At 40.5% G+C, this 14,784-nt stretch overlaps 1 protein-coding gene across 1 annotated transcript in view; it reads left to right on the top strand.

The window, feature by feature from the left end:
• LOC135221187 (translation machinery-associated protein 16-like) overlaps positions 1–14,280 on the top strand; it is a 447,785-nt gene extending 433,505 nt beyond the window's left edge. Inside the window, exon 6 of the mRNA XM_064259010.1 lies at positions 13,894–14,280. Within this exon, the coding sequence (XP_064115080.1) occupies positions 13,894–14,120 (227 nt within the window). The 3' untranslated portion in view covers positions 14,121–14,280. The remainder of the gene's footprint in view (positions 1–13,893) is intronic.
• Positions 14,281–14,784: the final 504 nt, after the last annotated feature.

Genomic DNA, 14,784 nt, shown 5'->3' with positions numbered 1-14,784 from the left:
GCAGGTACCGTTTACGGAATTTTTCGAACCCACCCATGGCGTTGGGCAATTAAATCGCCGGATAAAATAGCGTCTGGCCTTCTGGCAGATTGCCGTCTTCCGGTTATCGTATCGCCATCGATGTTTCTCTGTCCTCGAACCCATACAAGAAAGCAGCCCTTTTCCATTTCATTATGCACACCTGGCTCCTATTGTTTGGACAAAATAGAGTCCAGCCCTTGGGAAGGTGTTAAGCTGCTTTGATGGCGTCCGTTCTTGCTTAAGGAGGTTGCCTATCGTCGACGGATTTCGGCCGTTATTACCTTAGCGATCACACTCAGAAAACCGCAAGCCAGCTTCATACTTTTCTTATTTTTTAATCTCCATATTTGTCTCACATAGAAAGCATTATCTTCTTTTCTGTTGAACTTCAGCAACTTTCTTGAGACCCACCCTGACTATTATGTTACTGTTAACGTAATTATTGTTACGTATGTAGTTAACGCGTATATCTAATTAGGTTCTTCTACAAACACGATGAGGTTAAGCACAACGCCAAATCACTAAACGAATTTATGTTACTAAACGAAATCGTTTGGGAACGTACCGAACGAATGCCGCGATGCTGTACAATAAAGATTCTGGTACGAGGTGGCTGGGGTAAGGACGCCACCACGTACGTAACGTATAAAGATGCATGATGGGAGGGATGCCTGTCCAAGAGGATATGAGAAGGGATATCATGGCGTTGGCTAGCATCAGGAACCAATGGGAGAAGCCAGGAGGATGGTGGCGAGTCTACTAGAATCGATGATGGGCGGGACCGGCACAAGTTTCAAAATTCGTTATCGATGCGAAATCCTCCGGAACTTACAGAAGGAAAACCTTTCGCATTCTTGAAAACTTTTTGGGGGGGGGGGGGGGGTAAAAATGGTAGAGCAGTAACAAAATTTTCGTGTCCAGCTTTCGTATCTCGAGTTTTTAATACAAGTTGAGCCTTTGTTTCATAACTCTCCGGAATAGGTCCCACAATGTGTGTGTATTATATATTTATTATACATATATATAAGTTGGAGTGGAACGGAGTAGAAGAAGAAGGAAGGGGGGGAGTAGGTATGATAATATATATATATATTATATATATAGTCAATATATATTATTATCTATAGTGTATAACAAACATACATACATACATACATACATACATACATCCTACTCTACCCTCTTGCCTGATACTCAGCCATATTGCTTCTAGCTAATAGAAGGCTATTCACTTTACAAAGGGATTTGTACTTAATCTGTTTAGGCTACTACTTATTCTAGGCAAGATTCTAGTATGTAGCCTTATTGATTATCTAGGCTACATTGTTATAAACCAAGTTACTATTTATTGAACCCAGTAATTTTTTAACCTTGAATGTACTGGTTTGTTGTCTTACATACAGGCCAGGCTACCAAGTCATGCAAACCGATTCATTTTGCTAACCTTAGAATGTCTTATTATGTTGCGTTATAGATAAAGTATGCTATATAAAACCAACCTATCAATACTAACCTTTTTGTAAATTAGCACTTACTCGAGGGTTAATTTAGAATAATAACTAATCAGAATGATAAACTTCAACACTCAAGGTTACATGTTATTTTAAACACCAATACTCAAACTGTAGCGTTTAGGTTAGGCCACTACCTCATCTGGCACCGATTGCCAATTTTCGACTAGTCTTAGGTTACATGGTCTAGGCTAACAGTTCAGTCTGATAGGGTGTTTAGGAAAAGTTTACCACTTAACACTAGGTATTACCTATATTCTGTTTTTTCCATCTGTCCATCCGCCCACACGTGGGTGTTTTCGACGATGGTATAAAACAACTGCAATTCCCGGGCTTTAAAGAGTTATGCTATGGTATAGTTTTTAGGTAAATAAAAAGGATATTATGGGTTTACAATTTGCAACTGAAAAAGTGGTTTTTCAATAATTTGACTGTATTGCTAATTACACCGTTAAATATTCGAAATAGGATATTATTTAAAAGCCCAAAAAAGGACAGGCACCAGGTTACCATGTTGCAAACACCACAGGCAGATGGACAGATGGAAAAAAACAGTATAGTCCTGGGTTACTTAGGTCATGCTAGATATGCAGGCTATATAAAATGTAAATTTTGTTGCCTGTTTATCAACTTCTAGGAACTTATCACTGAAACATTAGGTAACTACCTAATCAGGGTTATTTAAATCACCTTTAAGATATATAATCCTAGGTTGCAGGCTACAAACAATAGCTACCATAGTCTAAAATTATTTGCAATGAATCGGTTAGATTAATAGCTCATGTAGGCTAATGCCTAGGAAAATGTAGACACCATTATCTGAAAAGATGAACTAAATTAATAATATATTGTGGACCAATTCTTTTGCCAAAACTTCCAAAGGGAATGACAAATTCTTTAACAATTCTCGCTTTCATAAAAAGGCTAGCAAGGATCATGTATTACACCAACCATGTGCTCACCAAACAAAGGCCGGTTTCTATATTCAAAACAAATTTTTGTTCTGCAGTTTTAAACCTAAATATTTTCACTAAATATTAAAAATAAGTACTTTCAAATTTTATAGATTCCTTGATCCTGGTGACACCTTAGTCTGCACTTACTAGAAGGGTAATGGATCTTGGTCTACTAACCAGCCCGATCATAAAACAAGATGGCTGATGTCCATGTGCAATAGTCGCTTCTTCTATTCTACAGTTTTGACATAGGAAAGTGGGTGCAACTTCAGTGAAGACAAGATACAATGCCAAATTTGTAACTAATTTGTATTTTTCATAACTAACAAACCTGAGGTCTTAACATTAGGATTTACTAGCGCCAAGCTGGAAACCGGTAGAATTAAAATTACACTTGTGAGATCCAGGGACTATTGGCATCTATACCAGGTCACGGGGCATGTATACCCAGAATGCCCACGGCTACCTGTGACCCACCAGTTATATTTCTAACCCAGTTTAGACTGCTAGAGGGGTGGTTTGAGGTGGGCCTTTACCTGTTAAGACCTCAAGTTTGTTAGTTATGAAAAATACAAATTAGTTACAAATTTGGTATTTGTTCATATACGGAACAAACCGTCAGTCTTAACATTAGGATAGACTTACTTATTGGAGGGAGGTAAGTCTCTACAACTGACTGGGAGTTTGCCACCTTATCCATTTCCGAATATATAGGGAAATTCTAAGAGAATGGACAATGAACCTAGAACCAAAGATATAAGCGAATCTATTAGTTTCACTCACTGGGTGTTGATGTCATTCTATGGTTTACTCTTGTCCCTTGCAACTGGATCCACCTTCACCCCTCTCTTCCCTATTATCTAGAGGGGTGTGTTGCTACTGAAAAGTATATCATAACCTAAGATAGCTTCACAGTATGGCTGACGGTACTCTCCTTCATATTGCCCGTAGTTAAAGGAGTAGAAAGAAAGTAGTAAAGAAAAAAGACCAGTCATCCCATTCATTCTACTTTCATACCTTCATCTTAGACTAGACGCAAACTGACCCGCCAGGGGTACTGGATGAGCTATATCATTTGTTGGGCCGCCACCACTGGACCCAAGGAAAAAGTGTCCAAGGATCTATGGGCAACGTCTTTCAAATAAAAAGAGGTGAAAGTTGTTTGGCGTTTCCACACACCAGCTTTCAGAATTCTATCCACAGACATGTTCTTCTTAAATGCCAGAGAAGCACTCAAGCCCCTGATGTCATGAGCTCTCGCTCCCACCTGGCTATCAGACCCTCTGTCTTCTGCCATATAAGCATCTCTGATCGTCTCCCTTAGCCAAAACGATACTGTATTCCTGGACACTTCCTTCTTGTTCCGTCCTGTACTTACAAACAACCTCCGGCACCCCGGCCTGAGGTGCCTTGTTCTTCATAAGTACTCCCTTAGTACAGAAGCATCTCATCTTTGTCATTGTCTACAAAGTCTGCTAAGGAAGGTATGGTAAAGGAGTCGAATCTGCTGTCTACTATTGTTGGGTTTTGGGTCTTGGGCACGAATTCTGGGACAAACTCAAATACCATTGACCTCCAACCTCTCGAGTGCTATTTGAGATATGACAGGCCATGTAGCTCCCCCACCCTTTGGTTGAAGCCAGGCAATAAGAAGACTGTTTTTCAGGGTCAGGCTCCTATCCGTGGACTGCCTTAGTGGTTCGTAGGGGGGGTTTTGTCAGGCTACTCAGTACCATGGTCAGATCCCAATCTGGGGCTTTTAGCTCCTTTGGTGGACATGACTGTTCAAAGCTCCTCATCAGCATGGCCAACTCCCATGAAGACGAAATGTCCACTCCTTTCATTCGTAAGACTGAGGCTAGAGCCGCCCTGTACCCCTTCACTGCAGATACAGACATATGCTTTTCTGTTCTGAGATATATCAGAAAGTCTGCTAACTGCTGAATAGTGGTACCGAGTGGAGACAAGTTCCCTCTACGACACCAATCACAGTATGCTGACCACTTTCCTTGGTATACAGTCGCAGATGATTTTCTGATATTTCCTGTCATCTGAGTTGCTGCTTTCTGCAAAAACCCTCTCGCTCGGAGGAGATACTTGACAGTCTCCACCCGTGAAGCGATAGGGACTTCACCAACTGGTGGTACCTCTCCATGTGCGGCTGACACAGTAGGTTGCTCCATGGGGGTAACTCTCTCGGCACATCTATTAGGAGTTCCAGTAGGTCTGGAAACCACTCTGCCTTCGGCCATAACGGAGCTACCAGGGTCATCTTGAGGTTCTGAGACCGCATTACCCTGTTCAGAACCTGACGGATTAGACAAAATGGAGGAAATGCGTACACGTCCAGATTGTCCCAAGGGTGTTGTAGTGCATCTTCTGCTACTGCCTCTGTGTCTGGGACTACCGAACAATACACTTCCAACTTTTTGTTATACCTGGTTGCGAATAGGTCTATGATCGGTCCTTCCCACAACATGAGCATCCTGAGCATCCTGTCCACTACCTGTTGGTGCAGGGACCACTCCGTTCCCAGAATCTGATCCCTGCGGCTCAACTTGTCGGCCACTATGTTCTTTTCCCGGAATACCTGGCCCTAATGTCTACCAGGTTTCTCTACAGCCCACTGATGAAGTTGAACTGTCATCACATGTAACTGCCGAGAAACTAGGCCTCCTTGTTTGTTTATATAAGCTACTACTGTGGTGTTGTCTGACATCAATACCACTGAGAGTCCCTTTACTCTCTCCCTGAATTCCTGTAGAGCTAGAAACGCTGCTTTTAACTCCAGCACATTTACATGGAGTTCTCTTGTCTTGCAAACTCCATTTTGCTGACACCATCACCAACTCCTCCCATACTGGGGCCTTCCCCAGCCTTCTAAGTGACCGCATCCGAAGAAACAGCAAGAGGTCTGGAGAGGATTGTTGAAGGGGGACACCCACGTCACATTGTCGTCGTTCACCCACCTACAGCAAGTCTTTCCTCACTTCTGCCGACAAGGGAATTTGCTCGTACGGGTGATCTACTATTGGTGACCAAAACTCCTTCATCCTCCATTGTAGGGACCGAAGGTGTAGCCTTCCTTGTGGTACTAGCTTCTCCAGGGAGGTTAGGATTCCCAGCACCACCTGCCACTGTCTTGCTGGCTGTGTTTATTTTCCCAGAAAGGCATTCACCACTTGTTTGCATTTCTCTATTCTTTGGTCTGTCGGGAATACCTTGACTTCTGTTGTATCTATAATCATTCCCAGATACTCCAAACGTTGACTTAGATCCAACTGCGACTTCTCCTGATTTATCACAATACCTAGGCTGTGACAAAGCTGCAGGAGGGTCGCCCTGTCCTTGAGTAATTTCTCCCTGGACTTTGCTATCACCAGCCAATCGTCCAGATACCTTATTAGTCTGATCCCCTGAGCATGCGCCCACGTTGACACGAGAGTGAACACTCTTGTAAAATCTTGAGGAGACGTTGTCAGTCCGAAGCACAGGACCTTGAATTCGAAAGCTTTCCCTGCAAGACTGAAGCGGAGAAATTTCCTTGAAGACTGATGGACTGGTATCTGAAAGTATGCGTCCTTTAGATCGACTGTCAGCATAAAGTCCCCGATCCTGACTGCTTGTAGAACTGTTTTTGGAGTTTCTATCTTGAAACTGGTTTTCCTTATAAACAGATTCAGAGTTGACAGGTCTATTACTGTCCTCCACTCCCCGTTGGCTTTGGGTACCAGGAAAATCCTGCTGTAGAAGCCTTTGGCCGGACTGCATACTTGTTCCACAGCTCCTTTTTCCATCATCTTCTTCACTTCGTCCTGCAGAATAATGGCCTTCTGAGATTTGTGGGCATAAGCGACGTGGGGTAATGGCTGATCTGTCAGGGGCGGGGTTACCTCGAACGGGATCAAATACCCGATCCTGAGAACATCCACCACCCACTGCCCTGCCCCTAGTTCCTGCCACACCTTCCAGTGATTTGCCAGGCAACCCACCACTGGTGTGGCCGAGTGATGAGAGGCGCCCAGCCTATCTTCTTGAGCCTCTCCCTCTTCCCCTAATGCCCCTCCCTCTGTTGTTTCTATTGTGAAAGGGCCGATGCGTTAGCCTCTTTGGGGAAGAGGGTCTTGTGGCTCTATTAGGGATGTTATGTCTCACTGTCTTCTTCCGAGACATTTGCTGCTGTCTTCCCTCCAATGGAGTTGCTTGACTGTTAGACGTTTTCCTAACTGCCTGCTGCACCAACCTATCGTTAGTGTCCATCCTTCTTCTATCTATCGCCTCTTCTAGAATGACCTCTGGCAACAGCAGTTGCGACTCCAAGATATCCCCATTCCTCATCGGTAACAGGGAATCCAAATCCACAGTGTGGTTTAGTCCTATGTCAACCGCTGCATCTCTCCTCATTAGCAGGATATTTGCCCAAACATTGGCACTTACGTTTGTCAGGTACGCAATCGCCTTGGAACCTGACTGTAGTAATCTAATGAACAATGATTCATCCACTACTTTTCTTGTCACTTCCGAGGATGCAATCTTCGCCACTGCTGTTGACCAAAGATCTAACCAAGAAGCAACCTGAAAGACAGAAGAAGCTGTTGCTTCTAAGGTAGCAGCATCTTGGTACGTCATCGAAGGGCACTCCATTTTAAATTGATCCAAGGTTAAACCAGGCCTTAATCTTACAACATTAGGGTTCACTTGTCTAGGCAGCAAAGGGACCTTCGGTGTCATATAATATTTCCTTTGCTTCATCATTGGAGGGGGAATAAATTTAAATGATCTATTAGATCTTAACCCTTAAACGCCGACTGGACGTATTTTACGTCGACATTTTTTGTCTCTCGGGTGCCGACTGGAGTATTTTACGTCGACATACAAAAGTTTTTTAAAAATTGCGCGGAAAAATACTTTTAGGCCTACCAGCCGAAAACTCTCGAATCATGCGCCTTGGGGGATGCTGGGAGTTCACGGATCAAGGTGTTGTTTTGTTTACAATTGATACGCAGGCGTGCAAGCGCGAATTTCTTTCTTGCCGCACTAAAAAGTATCTGTGACACATCTCGGAAATTATTTCGTCACTTTGACATAATTTTTGTACCATTGTAAATTAGCCGTTACATGAAGTATTATATGTGAAAATGTGCGCATTTTTATGTAGAATACAACAATAAAATACTCATGATTGTAGCTTTTATCAGTTTTGAGATATTTTTTCTATAAATAACGATAAATGGCCAAAATTTCAAACTTTCGGTCAACTTTGACTCTACCGAATGGTCGAAAAACGCAATTGTAAGCTAAAACGCTTAGATCTAGTAATATTCAAGCATTTACCCTAATTTTTGCAAACCACATGGAAGTCCCGAGCACAATATTTCGATTTATGGTGAATTATGAAAAAATAAAACATTTCTTTACGTACGCGCGTAACTCTTCGAAAAAAAACTCATTACAGTGCGATTTGTTGGTAATGTTTGGCACCATTTAAAATTAGCCATTATATAAAGTTGATATATGGAAATGTGGCGAAATTTCATGCACAATACAACTAAACACCACCCATGTTGTAAGGCTTTATCCCCAGTTTGAGGATATTTTCATTATAAATAACGATAATTGCCAAAATTTCAACCTCGGTCAACTTTGACTACCGAAATGGTCGAAAAATGCAATTGTAAGCTCAAACGCTTATATTCTAGTACTATTCAACCATTTACCTTAATTTTGCAACAAATTGGAAGTCCCTAGCACAATATTTCGATTTATGGTGAATTTATGAAAAAATAACATTTTCTTTACGTCCGCGAGGTAACTCTTCCGAAAAAAATCATACATGCGATTGTGGTAATGTTTGCACCATTTTAAAATTAGCCGTTATATAAAGTTTTATATATAGAAATGTGCGCAATTTCATGCACAATACAACTAAAAACAACCCATGGTTGTAGCTTTTATCAGTTTTGAGATATTTTCATATAAATAATGATAATTGCCAAAATTTCAACCTTCGGTCAACTTTGACTCTACCGAAATGGTCGAAAAACGCAATTGTAAGCTAAAACGCTTATATTCTAGTAATATTCAAGCATTTACCTTAATTTTGCAACAAATTGGAAGTCTCTAGCACAATATTTCGATTTATGGTGAATTTATGAAAAAAATAACATCTTCTTTACGTCCGCGCGGTAACTCTTCCTAAAAAATCATACGTGCGATTGTGGTAATGTTTGCACCATTTTAAATTAGCCTTTGCATAAAGTTTTATATATGAAAATGTGCGCAATTCCATGTAGAATACAGCAAAAAATAATTGAAGGTTGTAGCTTTTCTCATTTTCAAAATATTTGCATATAAATCACGATAAATAGAAAAAAAACCACGTTCGGTCAACTTTGACTCTACCGAAATGGTCGAAAAACGCAATTGTAAGCTAAAACTCTTACAGTCTAGTAATATTCAGTCATTTATCTTCATCTTGAAACAAATTTGAAGTCTCTAGCAAAATATTTAGATTTATGGTGAATTTAAAAAAAATCTTTCCTTCCCTCCGCGCGCGGATTCTCCGCCACAAATCTCCGAAATACGTACGTACCATTCTCGGAATATTTGCTCCGTTTCATATTAGGCATTTCATAGAGTTTTATATATGAAAATGTGCGCAATTTCATGTAGAATAAAACGAAAATATTTGAAGGTTGTAGCTTTTTTAATTTCCGAAATAATTGCATATAAAAAATATATATAAAAAAATTCGACATTCGGTCAACTTTAAAAACTCATCAGATATGGGTCGAAAACTGCAATTGTAAGCTAATACTCTCACAGTATAGTAATATTCAATCATTTGTCTTCATTTGAAAGTAATTGGAAGTCTCTAGGACCAATATTTAGAATTATGGTGAATTTTTGAAAAAAATATTTGTTTACGTCCGCGCGTTACGAATTCATGCATTATTTTGTGATAATATTTTCTCTGTGTTGCTTTGATCGTTTTACAATGTGTTATATACCAAAATGATCGCAATTAAGTGTACATTACAACGAAAAAAAAGTAACTTGTTACCTTTAACTGTTTTGCGCACAGCGCGATTTGAATACAATTATATATGAAATTTCGTTTTTGCGCTATCATATATCGCATTATTTATATATAATGATAATTTTTTTCATTTCTGATGGTTGCATACTAAACTTCAGGCAATGACAAAAAAAGGAGCCAAAAATGAACTCTTAATCTTGAAAACTAAGCGCGCTGTGATTTTTTGAAAAAAATATTTTTTCCGCTTCCGCACTCACTCCGAAACCCCTCCGGCACACGGGAGACAAATTTTTTTTACCGCTCCGGCGTAAGAGGGTTAAGGAATTATCCCTTCCTGCAATCTTTGCGTTTACGTGTTGCAAGACAGAATCCGCATGACTTGAGCAAGGCAATTCATACGACACCTTGGTATCCCTTTTTAATCCAAATGCCATGTCAATTCCAGGCGGAAGCATACTGGCCGGTGTTTCTGTCTTCTCCGAAAGGTTATTGAATTGACGAATCAAATCAATCACCTCTGCATACGAGGCCAGAAACTCTTGGTTTTCTCCTTCCTCTGGCTCTAATGTACCATTCTCCGTCACAAGGGATGCTGGTTCGCCCCTATCTTCCGACAGACGGCCCGGAATTCCACGGCCGCAGTCTCTTTGATCTTTGCTGGCCGCCGTTGGCTCGATCCCGAATAGTCAGCAGGGGAACTAGAACACCTCACTCTTTCTCTGCTCACGGATCTAGAGCGAGAATCTCGTCTAGATCTCCAAGATGAAGGCTCCCTTAAGACAGATGTAACTTAGTCTCTATTAGTATTGGTATCGTTTACGAGCGTCGGAGAACTCGGCCTCGACCTTTCATCCAGACGGACACTGCCTTCCACGAACGTATCCGCCGATGTTGCCAACTCCCTATTCTTCGTACTTTTAATAGGAGCCTTATCGTCCTTCGTACGTATTTTGAATGGCCTTACGGGCGAAACTGGGACCTGCATTCTATCCTCTGCTGCACCTTTCGCCGCCAACGTCGATTTTACCATCGGTATCGTAGTTTTTGAATTCCCGAATCCTCCTCCAACGCTTGACTGGCGCTCGCCGTGACGTTAACGGACTTAGCGATGACGCCGAACTAGAGGAGGAAGATGAAGAAGGCGAATCACACTTTTTCTTTTTGTCTCTCTTATCCATTCTCTTCTCTATATCCTGTAATTTCTGCATTACAGTTTGCATTGTCGAGTCAGAAGGCGTATTAGAGTCTGGGTGCAGCGAAATAGGCCGAGAAGCAGTCTGTGACGTCATCAGGCCTGCCATATCGGTGTGTGACGTATGTTGTGACATCATCCCTCTCGTAGGGAGAGATTGTGAGGTTTCTGCTGGCAACCGCACGTTTGCTGCCAAACTACCTCCCACGTTCTGCATCGCTGTAAACATCGAGTTTGATGGCGTAGCCCCGGCATTAATTCCCATAAATTGCAAGCCAGGGGATGAGGAACATTCAGCGCTGCCGGACCCTGCTGGAACCGTGACGCCCATATAATGCGCAAGCAAACCATCCAAGGTTGGTACGCCTGTTAGGCCTAGCGCTGACCACGTACCATCCAACCTATGCGCTTCGGGAGCAGGAGCCTGGAACAAAGATGGCGGTGCTCCCCCTCTACTTGCTGGGAACAAAGGAGAGTGCATATTATTCATAAAATTACCTAAGGCCCCTCCTGACATTTCCGATACTGAACCGCTAGGAGAAACCGAAAGGGTATGGGACAAATGAAAAGCAGGTGGAGAAACATATGGAGCAGCCTGGTTTATTGCCGATACAAAAGAAGCCGGTAAGGTTTGGTCATCCAAAGATGGCGTCACCACCTTCCTTTTGTATTGGCTTTTCTCATAGAACTTTTCCCACTGTTCCACCGACCAATCGCGACAAACAGAACATGGATTAGTAATCGTACATACGTTTTCCCTGCACCTACTACACGTTGGATGAGGATCCCTCGACACTGAAGTTAGAAATCTAGAACATGGAAAGCCACTGACTCCTGGGCATTTCCTTTGTCTCCTTTTCAAAACGGCAGACGATCCCGATGTTGAGGCAAAATTCTCCATCATTTCACTTATACACTCTTCACCCACACTGAGCACACTTGGAGAAAGAAAATGTAATAAGAAATGAAAAATGAAATGGATAAAAAACGGGCAAACTGAAAAACCGGCTTTAAATCAGACAGACAGTAACACGTCTTATCTTAAAGGCGGTAGGAAAATAACTGGTGGGTCACAGGTAGCCGTGGGCATTCTGGGTATACATGCCCCGTGACCTGGTATAGATGCCAATAGTCCCTGGATCTCACAAGTGTAATTTTAATTCTACCGGTTTCCAGCTTGGCGCTAGTAAATCCTAATGTTAAGACCGAAGGTTTGTTCTGTATATGAACAAATGCCTTTTTGTCTTTTGAGTCCATTAGTATAGTCTATCATGTGTCATAGTGTTTGTCATTATGGCATAATACCCGGCTACAAGACCAGGCTAAAAGATATTTCTTTTTTATTAGTCTAGTCACCATGGGGCACTGGCACACACCATAGAGGGTAACTCCTTTGAGGATAAAACAGCGACTACGCTATCAAAAAACATTGTTTTACCATATTTGGTCGCATTCTGCTAGTGGTGTTTTGGATCAGTTTAACTTTCTGCCACAGGTCAGGATATTCCATTCTCCAGTAATCAGTCCGACAACTTCCTTACATGCAGGATGACTTAGTGGCATGAATCATGGCTCCTTCTAAAATAGTAATAAGGGAAGATAGAGAGAACCCTGATCAGTGTTGGACTCCTCAGCAGCTCTTTTAGAGATAACACAGATAGGAGGTTAAATGGCAGGAATCTGGAACAACAATGCTGACAGTAATAAATTAAAACTGTTTATTAAAACAGCTATTGGAATGTGATTTTCTTAACTCGGCATCAACATATCTCTAAAACCCATCAACTTTTATAGGCTAGATGGCAAGAATTATTGAATAACAATTCTGACAGTAATAAATTAAAACTGTTCAAACCACTTCTTGGAATGAGGTGTTCTTCACTCTTAACACTTCTTCAAAACCTATTGACTTGCGTTGGCCAAATGGCAGGGATTGTGGGATAACAATTCTGATGGAAAAAAATTAAAATGGTTTAAACCAGCTTTTGGAGTGTGGTGTCCTTCACTACAAAAAGAATGCCACATTGGAGTAATATCCTATCTTCATATGGGTAGCATTCATCTAACCTATGGGTATTTTGATTAATAGCCCACTTAACCCAATCCTTGGATACAGAGACCATAGATCAACACATACAATACATCTTGAGTGATTGTCCAACTTTTAACCAACAATGGAGTGAATATCAGAAACAAATCTTTGAAAGAAATTATGCCAATCTTCAGCAGTTTAATTTTTGCAATTGTTAAATGTTCAAGATGTTGCAGTTTATTAATGAGAACAAATCCTTCAGGCAACCCCCAGTAAGAGGAAATAATATTGGTGCGTAAACTTTAATAATGATGATAATATAATAATGATAATGATTATAAAAAAAAAAAATAATAATAATAATAATAATAGCACATCCTAAAAACAAATACTAAATCCTTTAAGTGAGAAAAGTTTTGTAAAGCAATAATGATAGAAAATACAGTAGTAGGCCTAAAAGAAGACATGAAATGAGAAAATTAGGTAAATTTTTGGAACTTTATCACAGACTTGTGTAATTTCTGTATTTTTAGCTCACCAGACCTGAAAAGGGTTTCTGGTCAAACATATACTGTGTGAAAATCTGTTTGGCCTAACTTTTTTCACAATTTGTATGTCATAACCACCAGAGCCCTTTCAAACAAACTTGCCATAAAAAAACCTTGAGTAGAGAGAATTCGGTTTCATTCAGAGGGTCACCCCTTTCTGAAGGAAGATAATGAAGAAAATGAAAATAGTGAGGAATGTCAGTTTCCTTATGTAGTATAGATAAATTGAGTTCAAGCCATGGCTTCCAAGATAACTTTCCTCCTAAGAGCAGCAGTGTTGTATTGTGACAAATAAATATGCAGCCTTCCTCATGTAGTTGACATTCTAGTTTTTTCAAATCATAGCCCAGGGACGAGGATAGGGTCACAGAAGGTATCCAGAGTTTTATGGGAATAGATAGGGAAAATCTTGACTGAATACTGTACATGCTAAATTAGCTGGATAGCTGAATACTGTGATCATAGTACATACTGATATTTATTTTGCTATATATACCATTATACCAAAGACGTATGTTTGTTAGAGGACAAGCAAAAAGAGTTAGCCTTTATATAGACCAAAGGCCTCTTGTTAATATTTTTGTGATTCCACAGAAACCATTGATTTACTGAATCCTGAATCACTGAAAATCTTCAAGGCTTGGAATGGAGAACTTCGTTACCTAACAAATTTTAAACTAAGAAGATTCAAAAAACAAGCTTTGGAAGGTGAATCTAAAGAGACAGAAGATGCAGCAGTTTCAGCTGTAGATGAAATGGAAGCAGTGGAAGAAATGGAAGATAGTGATAATGAAGACGACGATGATCAAGAGGAGAGCTGATTGTTTATGTTAAGGAACAAATGTGTTTTGGTATCATATCGTAATGGATTGTTGGATATTTTTTCCTTTTTTATTGTTAATTATTGATGCAAATAATTACTTAAGAGAAAATTACCAAATGCATGTCACTGAGCAAACCATAAATTTGTGTTATTTACCATAGAATATTTTTCATACAAACCCTTTAATCATATTGAGCCTAAATTGCTATCATTGTCCCAGACTTGCAAGTTTAGTGGTCTCAAAGATGAAAGAAACATACAAACAGGTGGTTGTATATGCATAACTACCTGTGGACCATTGTGCTCATTCTTTGTGTATGTTAACTCTATTGAGAGAGCGAGAATCATCCTGGGTGGCATGATGCTTAGGAGAGCATACCAGATGTCTATTCATTTATTTATTGTACAAGTTCTTTGATTTATTGTACTAATCACAGAATAAGCAGTGGTACAGTGAATGAATATTTACAGATGTCTCTATCTGGCAGAGCACCAGCATCTGAAATATGTGACTGATACAGTTTGTGTCTATTGCATGTTTGTTCCAACACGTTATACAAACCATCGGTCCTTTACATAAGGAATTACTATTCAGCACCAGGTGGAGCGGTCGTAAGATTTACTAACAGTGTAGTTCAGCAGTAACTGTTGTCCGATGGTCG

This window comes from Macrobrachium nipponense, chromosome 2 (assembly GCF_015104395.2).
Source record: "Macrobrachium nipponense isolate FS-2020 chromosome 2, ASM1510439v2, whole genome shotgun sequence".
In the NCBI taxonomy this organism is placed as follows: Eukaryota; Metazoa; Arthropoda; class Malacostraca; order Decapoda; family Palaemonidae; genus Macrobrachium; species Macrobrachium nipponense.
This window is presented reverse-complemented; position numbering and strand designations above follow the sequence as displayed.